General features: G+C 33.7%; 1 protein-coding gene across 1 annotated transcript; it reads left to right on the top strand.

Annotated features, from left to right (window-relative positions):
* The first annotated feature begins 13094 nt into the window (after positions 1 to 13094).
* On the top strand, positions 13095 to 22910 carry LOC133180676 (baculoviral IAP repeat-containing protein 3-like). Its single transcript, XM_061315143.1, has 7 exons — positions 13095 to 13427; positions 15360 to 15455; positions 16320 to 16398; positions 19924 to 20043; positions 20374 to 20505; positions 21801 to 21930; positions 22808 to 22910. Exons 1-7 carry the CDS (start codon positions 13095 to 13097, stop codon positions 22908 to 22910), a joined length of 993 nt encoding a protein of 330 aa, XP_061171127.1.
* Positions 22911 to 24518: the final 1608 nt, after the last annotated feature.

Below are 24518 nucleotides of genomic sequence, written 5' to 3'. Positions count from 1 at the left end.
TTTTAGCTCTGCTGGTCAGAGTTCAGAAATAGTTATATTAGGTGTCAGTCGTATGTCTAGCTGTCTGTCCGTCTGAAAAAAATCAAAATGCTATTCCTCATAATTTTGGCCTTATTTCAATATAACATGGCACATAAGTAGACTACACTAAAATACATAATTTTGTTTATCGGTTTTGATTTTTACAAACGTGTTGCCATGGTAAATGAAATTGAAAATTTCGTTGAAATTATTTCAAAAGGCTACACCATTCACTGGTTTAGTCCGATTTCCCTGCTTACAAAGCAGGTAACAACATTGTCTTTGTTTGTAAGGATCATTATATTAAATGCATTCTAGAGGAACTTCGCGGGTATGTTAAGGCTACACCCAGATATTCTACTTGCCTATACAATATGACGTCATAGTAAGCTGTATGACGTGAACTTTAGAGATAATGATTTCTTAATATCCATATTTAAAATTTAAAATCAGGTCGAAGAAATGAATCGAATAATTCAAAAACATATTATAAACTAAATCTTGTCTTTTTTGGGTGGTATAAATAGCTAAGTATTTATCACGGGGGTTAAATACCAAACCCATGACGTCATAACTATTGAGCAAATATTTGCCGAGTGAAAATTAAACGTGACAAGAATTCATGTAAACAAAGATATGACATGGGAGTTTTAAAGCATATACCGTGAATTTTATGTGTGATTCATAAGGAATTATAGATTAACAATCAGGTACGCTGATTTATTCTTATCATGTTTTCTTATAATGAACACAGGCAGTGTTTTGAAATCCCGATCAGGCTTTCCTCTGTTGTTCTATTACAACAAAGATGCAAAAGTTCAATACTACGCCACGTACTTTGAAACATAATTTTTGTTTCTATCGAAAGCGTGTATTCTATAGTACTTGGAAAGTGCTGCTAGAATCCTGTAGTTAACATGAATTGATGACAATTCCTTGATCGTATGTACAAAATGTAAAAATTTTGGTAAGGTTTCATGCGAAACTCTGGAATATTTTTTTTCTGTGTTGGGAGAGTAGGATTCTAGCAGCACTTTTCATGACCCAGTAATGCTTTTACATAATTATTTTCACCAAAAGAAATGAATTACCCCCTGGGTAGTGTTGCACTTTTAACTTCTTCATTAAGGCAATTTTTTCTATTTATAGACGTCACGTGATGGCGTCATAGTGGGGTGCTTCTTTCAGCCTCAGACTCAATGACGTCTATACAATGGATAATAATAGTAAATGTTTTATCTGTGGCTTTTCCAATTTATCAATGTTATATTTATGGTAATCCAACTTATACTCATACTTCCCTTTCCAAAGACAAAGCAGGTAACAACATTGTCTTTGTTTGTAAGGCTCATTATATTAAATGTATTTTAGAGGAACTTGGATTTAATTCTACAAGTGGTAATCCAACTTATACTCGTAGTTCCCTTTCTAAGGAAGAAATTCTTCAAAATCATATGTAAGTTTTGAATATGTTTGATATTCCAAACAACCAAAAATGAATTTGAATTACCATATCTATATTGGATTCCGAAACTTCATAAAATCCTTACAAACAAAGATACATAGCGGGTTCCAATAAGTGTTCAACCAAGCCTCTTTCTTTACTCCTCTCTAAGTAGTGAAGGAGAAAGTTCAAGAGTACTGTGCAACAATATATTCGAGAAGTGGTGTAAATCAGATGTGAGGACTTAAAAATTCCAAGGAACTTTCGGAAAATTTGAAATCACAAGATTTTACCAAAATCAACAGCTTAAAAACTTAGGACTTTTCATTTCATACACAACCATTCCTCACAATAATTAAATTTCAGGCTTTTAATATCATTGACAGCTGCTTTTTCAATTAAAATGGAACTCGTAAATTAACTTACTTGTCATTGGTCATTTGCAAAATGTTTTGTTAAAAAACATTTACATTGTACACACAAGTACTCTGAAGTTGACATTAAAAAGATGCTTGAATTTCTGATTGACAATATCTATGTGGTTTCATGGGTACCAATTGCGCCCCGTTATAATTAGCAGACTTTTTTTTTTTAGGTCACTTGATTTTGCTCAGGTGACCTTTTGCTGTCCGTTTTCGTCCGACGGCGTGCGTCGTGCGTTAACATTTGAACATTTTCAGCTTCTTCTCTAAAACTGCTCAACCAATTTCAACCAATTTTGACATATAGCATCTATGGGTGAAGGGGAACAAAATTTGTGAATTTTATGGTCCCTTCCCCCCTGGGGCTTGAGGGGTGGGGCCAAAACCACTAAAATTAATGCAATCCTTTAAAATCTTCTTCTTACTCCTGTGGACATCAAGCAGTTAAACTGTTGGCATCATTGTAATAAGCATTGAACCCTCTACCAAAATTGTGAAGTTCATGGCCCCAGGGTGAGGGTTCTGGCACTAGGGCGGGTCTCGAATGATAATATAGTGAAAATGCATTAATTCTTTAAAAATATTTTCCTCTGTTCCTGGGTTTTAAGACGATGAATTAAGTACATAGTTATGGTGATGAGGGGGGCCTCTTTTAAATTTGTGAATTTCATGGCCCCTGGATCAGGGTTCTGGTGTTAGGGTGAGGCTCTAATGATAACATAGTAAAACGGCATTAATTCTTTGAAAATCTTCTCCTCTGCTCCTGAGTATTAAGGCACTGTATTAAGTAGATAGTTATAATAAAGAAGGGTGCCTCTTCTAAAATTAAGAATTCCATGGCCCTTAGGTCTGGGGTTCTGGTGTTAAGGCTGGGCTCTGTTGATCATATATTGAAAATGCATAAATTCTTTAAAAATCTTCTTCTCTCCCACTGTATATAAAGAAGAAAAACTAGGTGCATGGTTATGATTATCAAGGGTGCCTCTTCCAAAATTGTGAAATTTGTGGCCCCAGGGTGAGGGATTCTGTGGGGAGGGGGTTCTCTTTTGTATATATAGTGAAAGTGCATTATTTCTTTAAAAACCTTCTTCTGTGCTCCTTGGTATTAAGCAGATAAACCAGATATATAGTTATGATGATCAAGGGTGCCTCCTTCAAAATTTTGAAATTTGTGGCCCCAGGGTGAAGGGTTCTGCGAGGGGGGGGGGAACTTAATTGATAATATAATGAAAGTGCATTATTTCTTTTAAAATCTTCTTCTCTGCTCCTAGGTATTTAGCAGATAAACGAAGTATATAGTTTTGATGAGCAAGGGCAACTCTTTCAAAATAATGTATATCTTGGTCCCTGGGTCAGCGGCTCTGGTGTAAGGGCGGGGCTCTATTTAATATATAGTGAAATGGCATTCATTCTTTGAAAATCTTCTTTGCTCCTGGGTATATAGCAGATAAACTAAGTGCATGGTTATGATGATTAAGGATGCCTCTTCCAAAATTGTGAAATTTGAGGTCCCAGGGGTTCATGTTGGGGGGGGGGGGTCTATTAAATGTATAGTGTAATGTATTTTTGTTGTTGAAAAACTGCATGGTTATGACGAGCAAGGAAATCTTTTCTAAAATGTTAAAATTCATAACCACAGGGTCAGGAATTTTGGTGTTAGGGTGAGGCTCTTTTGAATATATAGTAGAAATGCACTGCTGTATTTCTTTGAAAATCTTTTTGTTTGCCCATTGTTATTAAGGAAACATACTAAGTACATGGTTATGATGAGCAAGAGTGCCTCTTCCAAAATTGTGAATATCTTGACCCCTGTGTCAGGGGCCTTGGTATTAGGGTGGGGCTATATTGAATCTATAGTGAAAATTGATTATTTCCTTGAAAATCTTCTCTGCTCCTGAACATGTAGGAGGCGAGTAGAGCATATAAAGTTGTTATAGGCAGGGATGTTTTTACCAAATTTTGAAATTCTGTACCCTTTGGTCAATTTATTTCTTTCTACTAAAAGTAGTTATTCTCCTTTGCTATTCACCTATAATAGTTAATGACTATAAATAATGTAACTTAAAAAAGGTCATTCTTATGTCGATACGATGTATCCTGGTGAGCTGTAGATGAGAGATACCACAGAGTCTGACACATCTGTTTCATATTTTGATATTTTACTTGAAAAAGACGTTAATGGTAATCTAACAACCAAGCTTTATGATAAACGTGATGACTTTAACTTTTCAATCGTCAACTTCCCTTACTTATGCAGCAATATACCTTCATCACCTGCATACGGGGTTTATATCTCTCAGTTGATTCGATACGCAAGAGCATGCTCTACGTATGTACATGTACAATTTCTAAAACGAGGTAAATTATTGATAAACAAGTTGATGAAACCAAAATACCACAGTCTCGTTTAAATTTACCATTTCGTAAGTTCTATGGTCGATACAATGGTTTTGTCAGCAAATACAATTCACATTGAGTCAAATGCTGACTGACGTTTTTCATACCAATTGTTAGACCATTATTTACACACTGAATTGTCGATGGATTTTTCCGTTATCTCCCGATCATGACAAGGAGTACACGGCGGGTGTGACCGGTCGGCAGGGGATGCTCACTCCTCCATGGCACCTGATCCCCCCTCTGATGTTTTGGACGTCCCTGTTTGCTTTGCTCCTATTTTGTATTGTTTAATGGACTTTTAAGCTTGAATACTGTTCGTTACCTCAATATATTCCATAAATCGTACCACGAAAAGAGACTAAACCAAGGATCATTATTCTATTTTTTGCTGTTACATAGTTTCAAGTACAACTGCTCCCTTTCTCTTTTTTTGTTATAAGTACAAACCAGTCTCGTCAGAGACTTCTGTTTTTTTTTTAAGTTAAAGAAATTTCTGGTTCATCATATGTGAATATAAATGACATATGTATCACAAAAATAACTATGATGAAAAGCAAATGGTACGGAAATTATTGACCGTTTAATAAGAAAAAACCCACTTTTTATTGATTTGTGTTTACTTGAAATATTGAAAGATAACAAAATCCAATTGTATATTCTTCGGAAAATTATACAGATCTAAAACTCAAAGATCGTGAAATGTGGAGGTAACAAACAGTTACTATGCTCAAAAGGCCAATTAAACAATACTATTTGTGATCATACCAAACACAGACCTTTGGGATCAGGTTCAGATTATATATAAAAGACTATTTGGTTAAAACTGTAATTTGATTCTTTATTTTTGTTCTACTGGTCAGATGTAGAGGACAGACGAGCAAGTGCGATAGTAAGGTGTCAGTCGTCCGTCCGTCTGTCTGTATGTCTGTCTGTAAACAATTTTTTTTTCAAAATGCTACTCCTCCTACAGTTTTAGTCGGATTTCAATATAACTTGGCACACAAGTAGACTACACTAAGATATATAACTCTTTGTATCGGTTTTTGATTTCCATGAACGGTGTTGCCATGGTTACTAAAAATAGAGATTTCTTGGAAGTATATTCAAAACGCTACTCCTCCTACAGATTTGGTCTGATTTCAATATGACTTAGCACATAAGTTGGCTACACTAAGATACTTAATTCTTTTTATCGGTTTTTGATTTCTATGAACGGGGTTGCCATGGTTATTAAAAATAGAATTTTTTGTGAAAAACTTTCAAAACGCTACGCCTCCCACAGTTTTGATCTGATTTCAATATTACTTGGCACACAAGTAGACTAGACGTTAATACATAATACTGTATATCGATTGTTGATTTGATGAACGGTGTTGCCATGGTAACTAAAAATAGATATTTCTGTGAAACCCTTTCAAAACCCTACTCCTCCTACAGTTTTGGTCTGATTTCAGTATAACTTGGCAAACAAGTAGACTACACTAAGGTACAGAATTGTCTTTATTGTTTTTTTGATTTTGTTGGTGATGTTGCCATGGTTACTAAAATCGAAATTTCTGTAAAATTCATTTAAAAGGCTACTTCTCTTACAGTTTGTTTTAGTCTGATTGCAATAAATGCTAGGATCATTATTCTATTGAATTGCTGTTGCAAAGTTTCAAGTCCAAGTGCTACTTTTATCTTCCATTGTTATAAGTACAAACCAGTAGAGCTACAGTCTCGTCAGAGACTTCTAGTTTAATAAAATTGATGAGCCCTATAGGTGTTATTTTTTCTTCCCTGCCTTTTCACCAAAAAAGTCACTTTGCCTTTCTTTTTTATCATTTATATATTTTTATCATAAAATAAGGATGATTCTCTAAACCTTCATTTTCAGGCATACGATAAATTCACTTAAAAATGAGATTTTATATAGCTTCAATCATTCTATTTTATGATTCTGGTGTTTGTTTTTCAACATCGATCACCTAAGTCATGTGATTTAAAAGTAACAAATGGTGGTCAAGTAATGAAAAATTGAGGGTAAGTCTATTAACATCAGATTTCTATGCATGTTTCTAAATTGAAATGATCAAAAAATGTCTATTTACGTCGGACATATATCAAATTAAACTAATGAATATAAAGGTTGTTTATTTTAAGGTTCAAGATATTTTTTATGACGTGAATTTTGATGCATTCACATTTTGCATATTTTGAATGTAAATCTTTACAAAATACACACCGTAGTATGTTGAAAAATGTTTAATAATCATTTAATTGAAAAGTATTACTTCATATGAGGTTTATATGTAATTGTGTATTGAGTTTATAGATGAGCTACCTGTTTTATGCATGAAATGCTCATATAAAAAATACGCAGTACAGTTAAGGCTACACATGAAGATAATATGGTAATGAGGTCATAATGAGGTTTGACGTCATGACAGTTGCTCCGCCTTGATAGATCCATATAAGGAAATAGAGCTCATAAAAGCTATTTAATGATGATTGCGAGAATTTGTAATGAATGTCTGTATTTTCAGGTTTAAATAAATAAACATTAGTGATTTTCTCTTATATAGTAACAACACGTCTTCGAAATAATTCTCTTTTTATTGTGTCGTTTGGCTGCATTCGGCTTCAGTCAAGCGCTTGCACTCGGTGACACGGAATGATGTTTACATCTAAAAACGTGGCGACAGCAGCTGAGATATGCACTGGATAAATGCAACAATCAGACATTCTTTAAAGAGAATAGGGATAAAATAAGAGACCTGGGCCTTGTTTATCTTTTTGATGAGAAGATGATGACGTTATTTCGGGAACACATGGAAAACTGAGACGATCCGCACTACCTCCCAAGGTCCCTTTGTGTTCATTAAGGTGTGTATGTGCATATGTATTAACATGTAGACATACTATTCTTTACATCGATGTAAAATAACCGTGAACATGTACAATAAGATGTATTGTTACAGTCCGTCACAAACTGCAATGCAGTGCCTTGTGTGTAAACCCCCCCCCCCTCCCTCCCACACATAAACAAAACACACACATTATGAAAGTTGCACACTTTTAAACATGCAATGTACAAACATGTAACATAATATAAGCACAGCACGTCATGATATCAAATAGTATAATTTAGATGCAGTCACACAATGTATTTGTGAAGTCAAACTGCACAGTGTACAATGTATGTGCACTGTACATACAAGAGTATAAGACCCTATAAATTTTAATTTATATCTCTGGCAATCAAAAATATGTGAATTTTAAGATTTCAGTTTTTACCAGTGCTTCATATTTTAAATTAATCATAGAACTTTTACTATCTGTATCACTAGGCTGTAAATTTGTGGAATTTCTACATTAATGAAGATAAAATGTTTGAATTTTCATTTGTCTGACTACATGTACATTAAGTCAGTCTTATATGTATATACATGTATTTATGTACTGTTTATATGTATAATTCTTTTGTCATTTTAGCTGTCACAGAACTGGTTAAAACTGGAATTTACATCAGCTAGAACTATCAAAATAGATGCATCAATTTCTCCACCGGGTATGATCACACTAAAGCATTTCACATTAATTTTATAGTATGCCAGTGTTAAATATTTTTTTTTAATGTTGTATAGGTGAAAGAATTAAATGTTATCTCTATACTATTGATTTTTTTTTACTTAAATTAAGTATAGCTACCAATTCTACTCTTGCAAATGTCGTAGGTTTCAATTTCCCAGAAAAGTTTTGTATCAAAAGTTTGTTTCTATTTATTTTATGAATTTCAGAAAATATAGTATAGCATGGTTTGTTTTGTAAAATGCAATGTCATTTCATTCTACAATAGTAATCATTATGTTTCTCACTCATTACATATATATTGTGTTGTAGCTACTCCCAAACAATTTGAACAATTTATTCAGGCAGCAAGTGTTTCCACCAATAAAATAAAAAGGTATGCTCCATATAAGCTCTAAACCATACATATTCCTAGCAAGATTATTGAAATGTTTTGATAATAAAAACAGTAGAGTCATGTATATGCTTTCCATGTTACTCAATGCATTGTTTTGAGTATCACTCTTTTAAAACACCAATGAACTTTCCATAATGGTATTTCATTTTGTTTTCAGAATTGATTTCATCCAGAAGAACTGTTTGAACTGTGGACTGTTTTAAAATATTTTGCACCTGCTCAGAAATCCCTTCACAGCCTGCCTTTGAATTTGAAAAGCTGTTTTTAATTAAATAAATTTTCTAGATAAATAATACTTTGAATTTTTAACAGTACAATGGTGTGAAAGTTTGAAGGCTGTTAAGATTTGAATATCTTTACTTGAATGTATTCTGACAGGTGCGTAACTGCCTATACGCAAATACGCAGATGTGTACACATCGTTTTCAAATTTAAAAAATGGGGGGGGGGGGGGTAAGAGAGAGAGATTTGTGAAAAGAGAAAAAATATCAATACCACCCAGCGAATATTTGTGTTTCAAATTATTTTATCTCGTACTGTTTCGATTCAAATTCAAATTTAATATTACCATGTCTTTATAAAAAGAAATTGTAATGTTTCATTAAATCATTGCCACAACCAATTAAAACATTTATTAATTTGTAATTCTTCTACGACACATTGATAATTTTTTTAAAAGATCTTTGAGAAAATATTAACCATTGAATGCTGTGATCCACTAGAATATGATTTGAAATATAACATTATTTTTGTTAATAATTGAAATTAATTATATTTGTTGCTGAAAGTTAAAAAAGAGTAGATGATACCAATATATCATTTTAAAAAATATTCAGCCTCTACAGGTACTATAAATTATTTAACTTTGTGTTAAAAACAATATTACTATGTCTTGTATTTTCTAAAGAAAATCGAAATGGCATGATTTTGAATGAAATATTTGGTAAAACCCATGAGCTTTCAGGGACTTCGCCCCTACATGTAGGTCCTCATCAGGGCTTCGCCCTGGACCAACGGGGGGTCTCAAAGCGGACCCCAGCCGTTCTCTGTGTACGTTTCACTTCAATTCTGGCTACGCGCCTGTCTGTGCTTTTGGATACCAACAAGATCTTAATTTCAGCATGTATATTGTGTTCACCTGTTCTTTAACAGCTATGTTTCTTGATTACAAAGTTTTACTATGATTATCTTGTTTGCGCATGGATTGATAACAACTCAAAAATATGAGACTAAAGCCCCCCCCCCCCCCCCATGTGATTTGTGCTAAATACCCAAAAAGGTAAAACCTGATGTAAACACTGTTTAATAATTTATTTTTACATGCAAGTAAGGTAAATGGTATCAAAGGAGCCAGAGGCAAATTGGTGAAAGGGGGGGGGGTAGATCTGTAGAAAGGAAAACAGGTTATTAAATACAGGAGTAAGCACCCCAGTCCCTTCCTCCTGTTCTTAAAACTTTTAACGTAGTCTAGAATCACTAAACAGTTGAAGGTTTGATAACTAAATTAATCACACATGTATTTAAAAAAAAAAAAAAAAACCTAAGTTCTGTTGGAGATATTATTTCTGTGTGTCTAATGGGGAAGAATAAATATTTTATCATTGATAGCGGCTGTCTATTTTGTATTACAAATGATTGAATCTTTCAATATTTTTAACCATGGGCATTTTCCAATTGATTTACATGATGTTGCGGCAAATTTTAGGCCTATTGTTGACGAACGGAGGAAATGCGGTAGGTGTCAAATACATGTACGTCTTGTGTAGCGTATAAAAGAACGAAGATATACAAAACAAAGTAAAGTCAAGGATTTTTTATGCATACCGATTTGATTTAATGAAATAAAGCCCAGCACAGTCCGTAGGTATTATTTGTTCAAAATTTGCGAGGTACACAAACTCTATTAAGTACCACAGAGTTATCTCCCATGCTGGGTCAATGATGCGTTTGAAAACTATATTTAGAATGATTGTGTTAAGATTTCAATTTTTAATCAAAAAGTGCAAGGGCAAGGCGACAACCCAAGAGGTAGGTTTTTATTTTAAATTCTTTACTTTATTGTATAGTTTTTAAAAAGTGATGCTCATTTCTTTAGAATTCATTAGGCAATTTAAAATTTCTGATTAAATGATGAAAAATACCCTATTTTTGAATACTGGTGTTTGTTTTCAATGAATAACTTAAATATCTCAGAAATCTGACTGAATGAGCATCAGTTTTTCGATAGAATAGATTCTAAGGGACACAATGAAACATTGTACAGTTCAAATATTGTATGCCTTGCCCTTGCACTTTTTGGTTAAATTTGACATTTCATATTTTGACCTAAAATCGGAGCTCACGTGACTGTAGAGGGTCACATGATGACAAAAAATACCGATGTGAAAAGCGATGGACAAACTCTTCATAAAGCCATTAAGATATTTCAGATAGAGTTTCATACTAAAAAATAAGACGGTTGAACTTTAAGTGTCTCGTTTTTTGGTGCCTTTTAATAGAAAATGTTGCCTTAACTGTACTGCGTATGGTTTCGAAGTATCTATTAACCACACTCAGTTGTGTATCAATTGTTGAAAACATTGAAGGACTTTTGTTCGTGATTAAATAAAAACTGAGTTGGTATAAATAAAATAGATTCTAAATTAAGAAAAAATAAAGACTCCATTAACATGCATTAACGTGCAGGATTAAATAATTAATGCAAGTGCGTGTTGATTGATTATATGAGTAGTGAGTATAGAAAACTAAGAATAGCTGTATTAAAAATATATTGTGAACAATGAGATAACAACGTAAGAATTGCTTTGATTTCATTTCATTTCCTATGTATAACAATATTTTTAATTAAAAATGCTATCTAAAATATAATAAACATATGTATATGTAAAAATCAAGTTTCTGTCCCCTTGTAACGGCACTACATAAAACGGGGAAGATTTTTGACAGCTCCTTTCATGATGCATATTAAAAGTTTTAGTATATCCACGGACTAACATCTCAGGTACAAAATGGGCCCTAAGGGTTTGATGATCGATTCGAACCCTTGAGGCCTAAGGGTTCAATTCTTGTTCCCAGTGCCGTGTCAAAAACTAAGGCATTTAACGCGGCTAGTGACTATTCCTTTGCTAAGTCGTCGGCGTCAAAGTCATGGGTCTTTTGGATATTATTTAAAAAAGAAGGTCGCGTCAATAATGAAATCATGCATAAATCAAAATTCACCTACAGCGGATAATCTCTTCATTTGGGTGAAAAATTCTAAAATGCAACACTCATTTATCAATCACATGTAACAATACGGACCCCACTCCCCCTTGACATTTCATTCTTTAAGACAGAACTGCTGTTCTTGTAGCTAATAATGCTACCAAAGAAGTTTGTTGCTTCCTGAATCCAAGTAGATTGAGTCCTCTCAACATCCAGGTAACAGAAAATATTGGATCTTATGTCACTCATACGTAAAAAATATGAGGGTCCTTCTGAAAAGTTGAGGTGAGAATTCCCATTATGTAACCATCCCATCAGTAGTTCCCTATCTATAAAAGTTACATGACCGTGTACCTATAGAAAAATAAGTTAATAAAACAAATAGCAAATGTATCTTCTCAGTACAATATAAATATCTTTTATCACTTCTAGTACTAACAGGATGGGTTGCTACAAAGGAATAAATGCAAAAAATGTAGCATAAATAAACTAAACTATGATAATTAGAAAATGAAAATTATAATAAAAACTTGTATTCACACCTGAGTATGTAAAAAAAAATTCTTTATTTCTAGCAGACAATTTAAAAAATATTGTTTTCACGTGTAATTTCATAACTTCCAGTCTTTCCAGTACTTTTATTTTAGATTTTTTGGTAAAAAGTTGACATTTTTCGAATAAAAATGCGTGACATACATTTTGTTTGGTTTATTCAACAGAAACATGTGCTCTAACTGAAAGTTTAGAATATGAAATAGTCTACATAAGCTGATAGCCTTCATTTTCATTTATTAGATTTTCCTACAAATATCATAGAAATGAAGCAAAAAGTTTTTATTTACATTTCTTAACCACCTTAATCCAAGTTCATATTTTGCTAGTCACTTTTTATGTTTATAAAAAGTTTACACGTAAATTATGGTGTTGGTTTAAGGTGGTTATGACATGTGTAGGAGTTGCCTTATCATGCCAACCCTCCTGAGATTTCCCATTACCCTTATGCTAATACGGACTGATAGTACATTACTTTGTGACCTTATATCGTAACAAATACCATAGCCTCATTAACCAATCAACATTTATCATTAAGCTGGATCATTAGCCTACTGATTCATGCAGTTTCTAAAGGGAAAAAATATTACTTGAAAATTTGAAGTCATTGTAGGCCGCAAAACGGCCTTATAGAAAATGGTCCTTTAAAGTTCTGTTTGTTCTAGGTTTGTATTGTGTATTATTCCATTATAAACTATAATGTAAATTTTACTTTTCATAGGTAAAGAAAAGGTTTCTGCTCATGAAAATCTTAAGTTTATAAATGAGTTACCTGATGACAAGAGAACAGAGTCTTTTGAGCGTTCTCAGAGCATGGAAACAGAAACTTTGCCAACAGAGAAAAGTCCCGATCATGAACATCTTTCAGAAAAATTATCTTGCTTTTCACACAGTACTAGTACATTGAGGTTTTCTAAGGTGCAGGTAAAACAATTTTGAACAATATTAAGTAAAAATCTTACAGTTTCTATCGTCACATATTATTGTATTAATGTGAAAAGCTTAGTAGATTACTTCAGTTTGTTTTCCTCATTTATCGGAACAGTACGGTAAAGGTGTAGATTCAAATCAAAGAAGCCGAAAGATGAAGAACCCCCCGAAAAGAATTCAAAGTGATATTTCTACTACCGGAAGATATCAACATAAAGGTGAAACTTCTTCTACAGCTTCTAACACACCAGCAAAGGAGATCCAGTCAAAAGCACCGACGAGGATCAATTTTGAACGCCCTAAGTATCCAGACTACGCCATCTTATCAAAAAGAATCAGTTCTTTTACTGAATGGCCGCCATCTAAGGCACAGGCCCCACGTGACATGGCTCTGGCAGGATTCTTCTACGATGGTAAAGGGGACAACACACGGTGTTTTTTCTGTGGAGGAGGATTGAGGAATTGGGAGGTCGAGGATGACCCTTGGGTATGTTAAATTTACTTCGCTAAATATTTGTTTCATAACAAATACGTATTTTGAGATTAATTTTTGAGAACAAAAGAATGAAAGTTAATGCAAAAAATGTGTCGATGAAAAATAATATAATCAATGCAATTGTGCTCTGTAAAAAATTGTATAATGCACTTAAAATTGGATTAAAAGAAGAAAATTTATCTCATGGAAGGTTATATCTTTGTCCTTGAAATACAAATAGTACTTTATATTATCAAAAATTTATTTGTTATCTTAAGTGGTAATTTATTGATCGATGAGAAGCAAAAATAGAATTAAGGATGGGGTTTTCTCGTATAAATATATTGATGAAATTTTCACAGATTCAAAGGATAGAATCAAAAAGTGATGTTATTAGTTAAATCAAATTAGATTTTTTAATTTTCGTTGCAAAGCAAGTGAGGCTCATTACAGTGCAGGAAACTAATTTTGTTACAGCATCAATGCCGATTTGAATGCTTCCTTTGCTTGCTGATTTGAATGCTTCCTTTGCTTGCTGATTTAATGCTAGTAATCCTTATCCTGATGCTGTTTTATAATTAGGTCAATGCTACCGGAAGTAGATAATGAATTTCAGCATTGCCGTTTAAAGCAATAAAAGTGCCTTTTACAATTATTTGATCATAATATCTCACTATGTATCAATAATGTGAATACTTTAACCAATATTCTTTCTTTCTTTTTTAATTTTTTACTGAATTAAAACTCATTTATTTTCTGATGCTAGTGGGATAATGCTGATTTTATGTAGGTCAATGCTGGTTTTATCCTTTGCTTGCTGATGCTGATCTTGGTAATGCTGTTTTTTAAATGCTGATGCTGATGCTAGCTCGATCCTGATGCTACTAATGCTTATGCTGATGCTGGTTTATGTAACAAAATTAGTTCCCTGCACTGTATATGTTTTCCTGACCTTGAAAAATAGAAAATCATAGCATGAAATATATGGAGATAATGATCAGTATTCAAGCCCAAAAGTCCATTCAAACAATACAAATCAGGAGCAGACTGAGGAAACACAAACCTCTAAAACAGAGGTAGGACCAGGTGCCATGGAGGAGTGAGCATCCCCTGCCAACCGGTCACACCCGCCGTATGTTCCTTGTCATGGTGGAGAAAAACAATCTGTAGACAATTCAGTTTGCAAAGAATGGACTAATTATGAAATACGTCAGTCAGCATTGGACTCAATAATAGTTTGTATTTGCTGACAAGGTTATTGTGTCGACCAAAAATTTCGAAATGATGACTTCAAATGAGACTTTTTTATCCTTGTTTCATCAATATGCTTGTTAATAGTCTGCCTCGTTTTACAAATTGCTTATACGTGCACTTGCGTATCGAATCAACTTAGAGACATCAACCCCATATGCAAGTGATAATTGTATATTGCTACATAAGTAATGGAAGTTGACGAATGAAAAGTTGAAGTCATCACGTTTATCATGAAACTTGTTAGATTACCATTAAAGTAATTCCCATGTTAAATATCCAAATATGAACAGTTAATTGATTATACATCGTCAATATATCTAAATGTCGAGTTGAACACCACAGCAAGTATTTTCTTCTTCTCATGTAGAAATTTTTGAATAAATTCTGCTTCATATAACTACAAAAATAGGTCTGCTAATAACAGTTTTTACCCATGGGATTTCCAACAGATTGTTGGAAGACCTGATCTCTTAAAACTACATAGCTATTGTCAATCAGAAACTCAAACATGTTTTTAATTAATATCAACTTCAGAATTACGTATTTTTTTCGTATTTTTTTTATCATATAAAATATTTTATATGCTAAATAGAAACACAACCAAAATCATCATTACTTAAAACGTAGCCTTGTACATACATGCCTCTGTAAAAGAATGCATATTTATTTTTCTCTTACATTTCTTTTTAGGTCGAACACGCTCGCTTCTTTAGTAAATGCACGTTCGTGAGACAAGAACGTGGACAGCAATTTATCGATGCATTTTATCACAGAGATAAAGAAATGGTGAGTTCTTGTCAACAATGTGTATTCTCTTACAATCCCTCTGTATGTCTCTATCAAATTCAGCGTCCTGATAGAGCACCAATGATGTAGAAATGCATCATTCTTTTTTTTTTTTTTTTTTTTTTTTTTTTTTTTTACAGTTTTCAATCGTCATGGTAGCTCTGTCGGTAAAGCGCTTGCAACGTGATCGTTAAGTCGTGGGTTCCAACCCCAGACGCGCGTACCCTAAGTCGAAAAAAATAGGTAGCAACTTCCTTCAATAAGCACTAGGCACTTTTAAGTGAAAGTTTTGGGTTTCTCGAATGAGATCTTAAAAGCCGAGGCCCCGTGTCACGGCTGGTTTTGGCACGACAAAAATCCCTCTCTGCTCAATGGTCCTAGGTGCCGAGCATAGTCTAAATTTGAAGCCTTTCACCGGTATATGGCGTCGTCTCTATATGGGTGAAAAATTCTCGAACGGAACATAAAACAATATTTAATCAATCAATTATTATATTGATGATGTTGTTAACGCATTCTTTAAAGATATAGTATTCAGTGTTTTGTTTCTAAATCTATCAACGGATTTTGTACCGCATAATGTTTGGAAAGGTAGCTCAAATAAATATATATCAGTTATATTTGCTTCAATGCAAAAACAACACATATTTTGATGGAAGATGTTTTTAAATGGAAATTGTTAAATTCTAGTGCCTTTGTCTAAGAGATGAAAATATGTTTGAAGAATTGTGTCTCATTTATTTTAACTTACTTAACTCGTATATATTTCGTTATGAATAAGGGAATGGAGAATAAGATACATGTATGCAGAGATATTTCACATTTATTAGTATAATATAATTTGAATACATTTTTTGCTCTCAGGAAGAAAATTCAGAACCACAGGTGAATGGTAAGTCACACGACGTAAATGCTGCTGATGCTACACAGGAAAAAGAGGCCGGTAAGTTACAGATTTAAGGTTTTCCATCCCTAATAAGACCAAATTCTTTATCCTTAAATGTTCATCACGTACATTATACTAATTGCATAACATCAATTTAAAGCATTTTACAGTAGAAAAGGATTAACCAGGAGAAAGTTTAAAAAAAGTAATTAACTAAGCACTAATTAATTAAAAAAGACTGCATTGATGTCTATGGGAAAAAGCGAATTTTCAAAAATAAAAATTCAAATAATAAGAATATGAATAAATACTGTGAAGTAAAGATGCATTAAAACATTCTAAATAGAATATCCAATGAACACGATTTTTTTTACCGGGTAAGTTTGTTAAAATTGATTTTTTTTCTCAATTTGAAACAGAGGGAGATACCAAAATTCAAAGTCATAAATTAAAATACATCCCATTCTTACATGCTAATAGTAATAAGTTGGAATAAATGTCTAAATGTAATGAGATATGAAGATAACGAACAATATTTAATCTCGAAAGTCCAATGAAACGATACAAAGTTGGAGCAGAGCAAACACGGACCTCAAAATTAAACAGGTGCATGGGATCAGATGCCATGGAGGAGTGAGCATCCCTTGCCGACCTGTCACACCTGCGTGTGCTCTTTGTCATGATCGAGAAAAAAATCCCGGAAAAATCCGTAGACAGTTCATTGTATAAATAATGGCCTAACAATTAGTAAGAAATACATCAGTCAGGATTTGACTCATTTATAGGTTGTATGTTCTGACAAGGTCATTGTATCAACCGTACATGTAAAACTTGCAAGATGGTGACTTCAAACGAGACTGTTGATATCCTTGTTTCATCAATCTGTCTGTCAAGAACCTGTCTCGTCTAAGAAACTGTTCATACGTAGAGCATGTTCTTGCGTATCGAATCAACTGAGAGACATAAACCCCATATGCTGGTGATGAGGGGGTATTCCTACATAGGAAAGGGAATTTGACGATTGAAAAGTTGAAGTCATCACGTTTATCATGAAATATATGGAGATAACGAACAGTATTCAAGCTCAAAAGTCCATTATACAATACAAAATAGGAGCAGAGCAAACACGGACCTCCAAACATCAGAGGTGGGATCAGGTGCCTTGGAGGAGTGAGCATCCCCTGCCGACCGGTCACACCCGCCGTGTGCTCCTTGTCATGATCGGGAAATAACGAAAAAATCCGCTGACAATTCAGTGTGTAAATAATGGCCTAACAATTAGTATGAAAAACGTCAGTCAGCATTTGACTCAATGATAAATTGTATTTGCTGACAAGGTCATTGTATCGACCATAGAACTTACGAAATGATGACTTTAAACGAGACAGCTGATATTCTTGTTTCATCAACTTTTTTGTCAGTAATTTACCTCGTTTTAGAAATTTTACATACGTAGAGCATGCTCTTGAGTATCGAATCAACTGAGAGATATATACCCCGTGTGCAGGTGATGAAGGTATATTGCTGCATATGTAAGGGAAGTTGACGATTGAAAACTTAAAGTCATCACGTTTATCATAAAGCTTGGTTGTTTGATTACCATTAACGTCTTTTTCAAGTAAAATATCCAAATATGAAACAGATGTGTCAAGCTTTGTTGTTAGGTTACCATTAATGTCTTTTTCATGTAAATATCCAAATATGAAACAGACGTGTCAGAATCTGTGGTATCTCTTATTTCAACCTCATCGGAATATATCGAGTCGACAGAGTATTCAACCCGTAAATGTCTGTTATGTATTCAATTTCATTAAATCTGTTGCTGTAAGGATGGAATACCTTTAAGCATTTTTTTTATAAGATGCAGGTAAGTTATATAAATGGGCATACAAAACAGAGAAACTGGTTTTTTATATTATTTGAAAGCTAATATGTACATAGTAGCCCGCCCGTACGCAGGGTAGAAGGATATTATTCACAATATATGGAAGCCCATATGTACACACATGACTTTTTAATCGTCACCTTCCATTACTTATGCAGCAATATACCTTCTTCACCTGCATCTGGGGTGTATATCATATATACACATATAAGCAGTCTCGTTTAACGTCATCATTTCGTAAGGTCTATGGTCGATTCAATGACCTTGTCAGCAAATACAATTTATCATTAAGTCAAATGCTGTTTCATACTAATTGTTATGCCATTATTTACACACTGAATTGTCGACGAATTTTTCCATTATTTATCGATCAAGACAAGGAGCACACGGCGGGTGTGACCGGTCGGCAGGGGGTGCTCGAACTCACTCCTCCATGGCACTTAATCCCACCTCTGTTTTAGAGGTCCGTGTTCGCTCTGCTCCAATTTTTTTTTATTTTTTAATGGACTTTTTAGCTTGAATACTGTTCGGTATCTCCATACATTCATTCAAAAAAGTAATAATTCATCGTCATACTTCAAATCTGATCAATGAAACTGGAAACTAAACATTTCTTAAGAACAATAATTTATATATGTTTTCATTCTTTAAGGCCTTATAGAGCTGCACACCATCATAGAATGTAAAGAAAATCGCTAATACTAGAAGGATATTCCCGAAAAACCTAAAAAATTCAAGGGCATGGACTAGACTGTTTAATTTTAATTCGGAATATGAATTACAATATGTATTTGTTTTTTATAAAGTGCTGAGAGAGTTGATTCTGGTCTGAAGAATGTATTCTTGAATCAACGATGTAGAGGCGAAATGGATTTTTTTCTATTTTCACGCATTGTTGACAATATTTTCAACAAATTTACAGGTCGAACTAGCTCTCAACACTTTACAGGTAAAGGATGTAAACCTCTTTTAATACTTATAAATTTTTATGGCCAAAAAACAACCGGATGCCCTCGCACTAGCGGCATTTTCTACATTCAGCATAAGAATTCTATTTTCACACCAGTTACGTGCCACACAGCTAATATGACCGATGTAACTGGCACTAAGTGCGATACAAACCTATTTATTATTGGTAATATATGACAATTCCTACAATTTTATACTTACTATTATTACAGTGTTTATTAAATGTGATGCAAATTAACAAAGGATAAAGATCACCTTTCCCATTGCGTTCCTTAACAGAGTTGATAAGATAACACCAAATGGAAGTTTATAGATCACACGGGAAAAAAAAAAGAGATTTTACACATTTGGAAGCCCATATGTACACAGGAAAAAGTAGATTATTTTTCAAAATGTGAAAGCCAGAGGGAAAAAGTATGCATTTTACACAATACGTATGCTCATCAGAAAGAAAAAAATCATTTAACATTGCAAAAACATTAAATGAGCATAAACAATCCAACAAAGATTAATCTTTCTTGACTTAATATTTAGGAGAACGTCATTATTGCGTAAAATTTAAAAATAAACAAGAAACCTGCAACCATTGGTCGTTAAGAGGTCGACATTTTCTGTACATGTATTTTACTGTATTCTATGCAGGTTTGTAACCAATAAGTAACTTCCTTATTTATGGGCGAGTAAATAAAGTACATTTGTCATAAGCAAGATTTAATTATTTGGTACAGATTCAAATGATGAAAGGAATTCTAAAGAAGAGATTATGAAATCAACCGTTGCAAAAAGCATTAAAGAAATGGGATACAGCGACGAGAATATAAAGGCAGCCAGAAGTATCATCAGCAGAGGTAATAATATTATTAACACGATTAGGAATACCCAAGAAATCCAATCATCAAAGTTCTTTTTTTTGCAATGTTAGCCTATTTGTAAATATTTATAAAATTTTATATAACGAGAGTATTTCCTCTTTACTACCTCAAAACAGATATATTATCAACTTTTTTCATACTTTATTTTATGAAAATTGTACTGTATATTACCTAAAAAGTCTTCAAAACATGCTGAGTTCAATGTCGGAATTTCTTAAATACTCAATGAATTTTCTATGTTTCAAAATTTCACTTAAGAATTTTCATAAATTTTTCATTCAATGTTTCATTCTTGTTTTTTGGTAGATAAACACAGAGTTTCTACACAGGAAATTCTCGAAGTTATTTTCGAACTAGGTGATAACCAAAAATCATCGTCCCCTGAACGCTTACAAAGAGTGGAGACGGGTTTCCTTGAACAGTCGATATCGAGCAGAGGTAAGTTTTCATATTTATTCGCATTAAGTCCTACAATTGAGCACGTACCGTTGCATATGTCATTACTGATGTAAACAATCCAATCAATGGCTTTAAAAAAATATAGAGATGACGCCAAAGGATTTTTTTGAACAATAAAATTATGTGATACTATAAACTTATTTAAGGCAAAAATGTGTTGCTATGTATCATGGTATCATAGTAACACATTCTTAAGTATAAAAAATACCTTCCGAACATGTTTAAAGTCTTATTATGAACATTTTCCCATTTGCATCAATGCAGAGAAGTGTCAATGATTTTTTGCAAAAGTTGAATGTATATAATATATAATACATATGTTACATTGGAAACAAAATTACGAAAAGCAATAACAACTATTCTTTCATGTTATTTACCAATAAATGTATTTTTGAAAAAAAACATAATGTAACTTAATAATGGAGAGAGATGATTGTTACATAGTTAAATATTTATTTAGGGAGAGTTTGATATTATTCATTGGTTGCTTTGATCTACAAATGAAATTTTAAAAATAATCCATTTATGCCTTCATCTCTACCTTTCTACATAGAGATTTTGAAATAACAGGTGCAATGTGTTTGCCGCAACATTATGTATGGGGTAACAAAATGAACCGCCACACGTCCCAGTATTGCTCTTTATACATGAAAAAGGTGAAGCTAATGAACACTGATCGATCTTAAAAAATCAATAAACAATGAAATATGTAAAGAGGGCATAAAACACGGACCCCTGAAAATTCCAGAGTTGGGATCAGGTGTCTACCAGGAGTAAGCACCCCTTGTTGACCGGTCACACCAGCGTGAGCCCTATGTAAAGATAGAAGGAACATTTCTCAGTCAAATTGAGTATAAAACAAAGTCCTAAAATTTGGTATGAAACTCGTCAGCCAACGTACGATCTAATGACATGCTATATTTGCTAACAAGGTCATTATGCACAATGTTAGGACCATAAGAAACTAGTAAAATGGGAATGACATACAGGTCGGAATAAAGGTGAAAACAATTGCACAAGTGTCGAATTAGACACTTTTCACTGTATATCTACATAGATAATTGAAATCATTTAAATTATTTTAAAAAATCGAACAACTGTTACATGAGAATTTAAATACACGTAGTATGTGCATATATTAATTTTTAAAAATATAGATGATTCTATGCTAAAGATTAAGAAAAGTTACGCTTATTTAAAAATAAATTGCTGCAAAAGGAACTAATGCAAGGCTTATCAATGTGAACTACACTTGTTTTATCTTTCGCTTACAGATTTAGAGTCTCTTAAACGTGAAGATTCGAGTTTGATGTGTAGGGTTTGTATGGAGAAGAAGGCCTCAATTGTCTTCCTGCCGTGTGGTCACATAACCTGCTGTGCGGACTGTGCTCCTGCAGTGAGAAAGTGTCCCTTTGTAGGGTGTTTGTCAGGGGCAATGTCAAAACATATCTTGTATAAATTATAAATGTGTGAGATTGATAATGATACGGTCTCCTGGGTAGTGATGGTGCCATATTATTAGGCTTCCTATCAGTTTGTCTCTATATAATCAATACCCAACTATTTTCGCATGGTGTTCTAAGGATTTATATACACTATAGCGAAGAAGTGCACGACTTCATTTTCTAAAATCGGACATCACTCACGCAGAGGATCGAACTTACGACCCCTAGACTGTCAGTCCGATGTGCTACCGATTTAGCCACAGACGCCATTATTTATGACTATGTATTTTAATATATATATACTGAAAGGAAAAAAGAAACGCAGGGTAAACTTTTTAGGTGAAATAAGATTATATATTTCAGACGTATTTTCTAGTTTTCCTATCTAACATTTAAAATCATCTTTAATAAAAATGTAACCAAAATCTCATTTGATTTTCCCCAATAATTCATGAGTTATTGAAACTCATATGACGGTACCCCCCCCCCCCCCCTCTGAGAAGGCAGCCCTTAATTGATTGGGACCAGCTTGCAAGTTTTAAACCCTATCGTCCACGTAGTCCCATTGATGCGAAAAAGATGGACTTGACGGAAACCAGTCAAGTGGATAAATGTGATTGTTTGTGAGAAAATCTTGACAAGCCCTGCCAGCATTGGGAGGGGGTTAACATGAACCAAAAAATGGGCAAACGTCGCGCATGCGCGAGTTAGAGGAACACTAACATAAAGTTGACGAGCTCACAAACCAAAATGGCGCAATCGATTTTCTTTAGTTTTGGGATGATAGCCTGCTGTATTGATAACAGTTTTAGGGTAATGTGATGGTGATTATACAGGTGGCAGGATGAATTGCCCAATCTTGACGTGGTGCTGTTAAACGTCAACGTCATCGTCAAGGTTGGTTGGAAACCTTTCTACGCCCTCTCTGAGGACGGGTAAGACGTTCTATTGTGGAAAAATTCACAACAAACTGCACAGAAACCTGTAGTTGCCTTTATCTTTACTTAGGCAATGCAATAGTTAGACCCCATGGTACTTCCGTCAACCGTACCTTGATTTCAAGAAATGCAAATCGACTGTAAATATCTAAACAATGTGTATAACTTAAGTGCAGCAAATGGTACTACGAAATGTGTTGAAAAACATGTCGTCATCGATATGCACGTCTTTTCGGCTTCTTACCACTTTCCTTATGTGACGTCATACATTTCACGGTTGACTAGTTCTGAACACTGATTTTAATGCACAGTAACCAAGATATGCCTCTGACCAATTTTCATAATTTTCTGTTATACAGTCAAAAACTTTTCGCATATTATGTTACCCTGCGTTTTTCCCCTTCAGTATATAAACTTAATTTCAAATATTTAACACCTTAAGAAAAAAAAATAAACAAAATAATTTTTCTAAAATAGCTTCTTGCAACTTTTTTCCCTTCACTCAACTCAAATTCTTTGAATTTATCTGTACATTATACCTTATTGCATGAAACACTAAAAAAATGACATGCATGTAGCACAACGTGACATAAAAGGGGTGTACTAACATGTTTGTAAGAGGTGATGAAACATTGGAAATGTAGAAAATATTGTCGTTTTATACAACAGTCAGCATAATAATAACAATAGTGGTTTGTCTTGCATGCACTATGCCTAAATAGCAGTCAGGGTTTGAAACATGGTGCACTCGCCTCCAGCTAGTGCACCATGTTTCAAACCCTGACCACAATCTAGGTATAGTGCATGCATAGCAGAACAAAGCACAATTTTTTTATAAGAATAGTGGTCTCGAGTTTTGCATGACATGTGAAAACTGATGCTGTCAAGGATTCCAGTTAGAATTTTGCATAAGCGAACGTTAAACAACTAATGTTGTGTATCCCACGTCCAAAATATAAAGAGTAATGCTTAAATCTATACTAAACAATGTTCATTGAATTCTGACAGCAGGGACTCAACTGATATCAGATTTATTGACAATGATGTTTATATTTTTTACAGCACTATTTTTTATTCTGTGTGTAAAGGCATGTAGATTAAGTGAATAGCCTTCAATTGAACCGAAAATATGCCTTAAAAACGAGAAATAGTACATGCTATGATGAATGTATGTGAAGAGGCCATAAAAAGGTTTTGCGTGAATGAAAATGTAAACAAAACAAACAGTGGTCGATCTTTAAAAAACCTACAAACATACAGATTTGTGAACAAGGCATAAAACACGTACAACCGAAAATTCCCGAGGTAGGATCAGGTGCCTAGGAATGTAACAGCATATCTTATGAAAATATATTTCAGTAAGAATGAATTTTGCATCAGTCTAGGCCATTATACAAGATGTTCAAAAACGTAAATAACTTTATCTGTTATACTAGGTTCGAGTTATAGACCACTTTTTCTTTTGAAACGAACCAAATTGAATTGAATTCAAATTGAATTCAGCTAGTTTGAACAAAGTGATAAATTCAGAGTTAAATGGAATTTAAAATTATGAAAATGGCTGCCCTTGGACCCGTCCATGTATTCTCATATTAAGGTAGTGATATAG

The sequence above is a fragment of the Saccostrea echinata genome, unplaced genomic scaffold (genome assembly GCF_033153115.1).
Source record: "Saccostrea echinata isolate AGI-Se365-2 ecotype Australia unplaced genomic scaffold, CSIRO_AGI_Sech_v1 ptg000007l, whole genome shotgun sequence".
NCBI classification, from domain to species: Eukaryota; Metazoa; Mollusca; class Bivalvia; order Ostreida; family Ostreidae; genus Saccostrea; species Saccostrea echinata.
The sequence above is the reverse complement of the archived record's forward strand: the minus strand, read 5'-3'. Positions and strand labels throughout refer to the sequence as shown.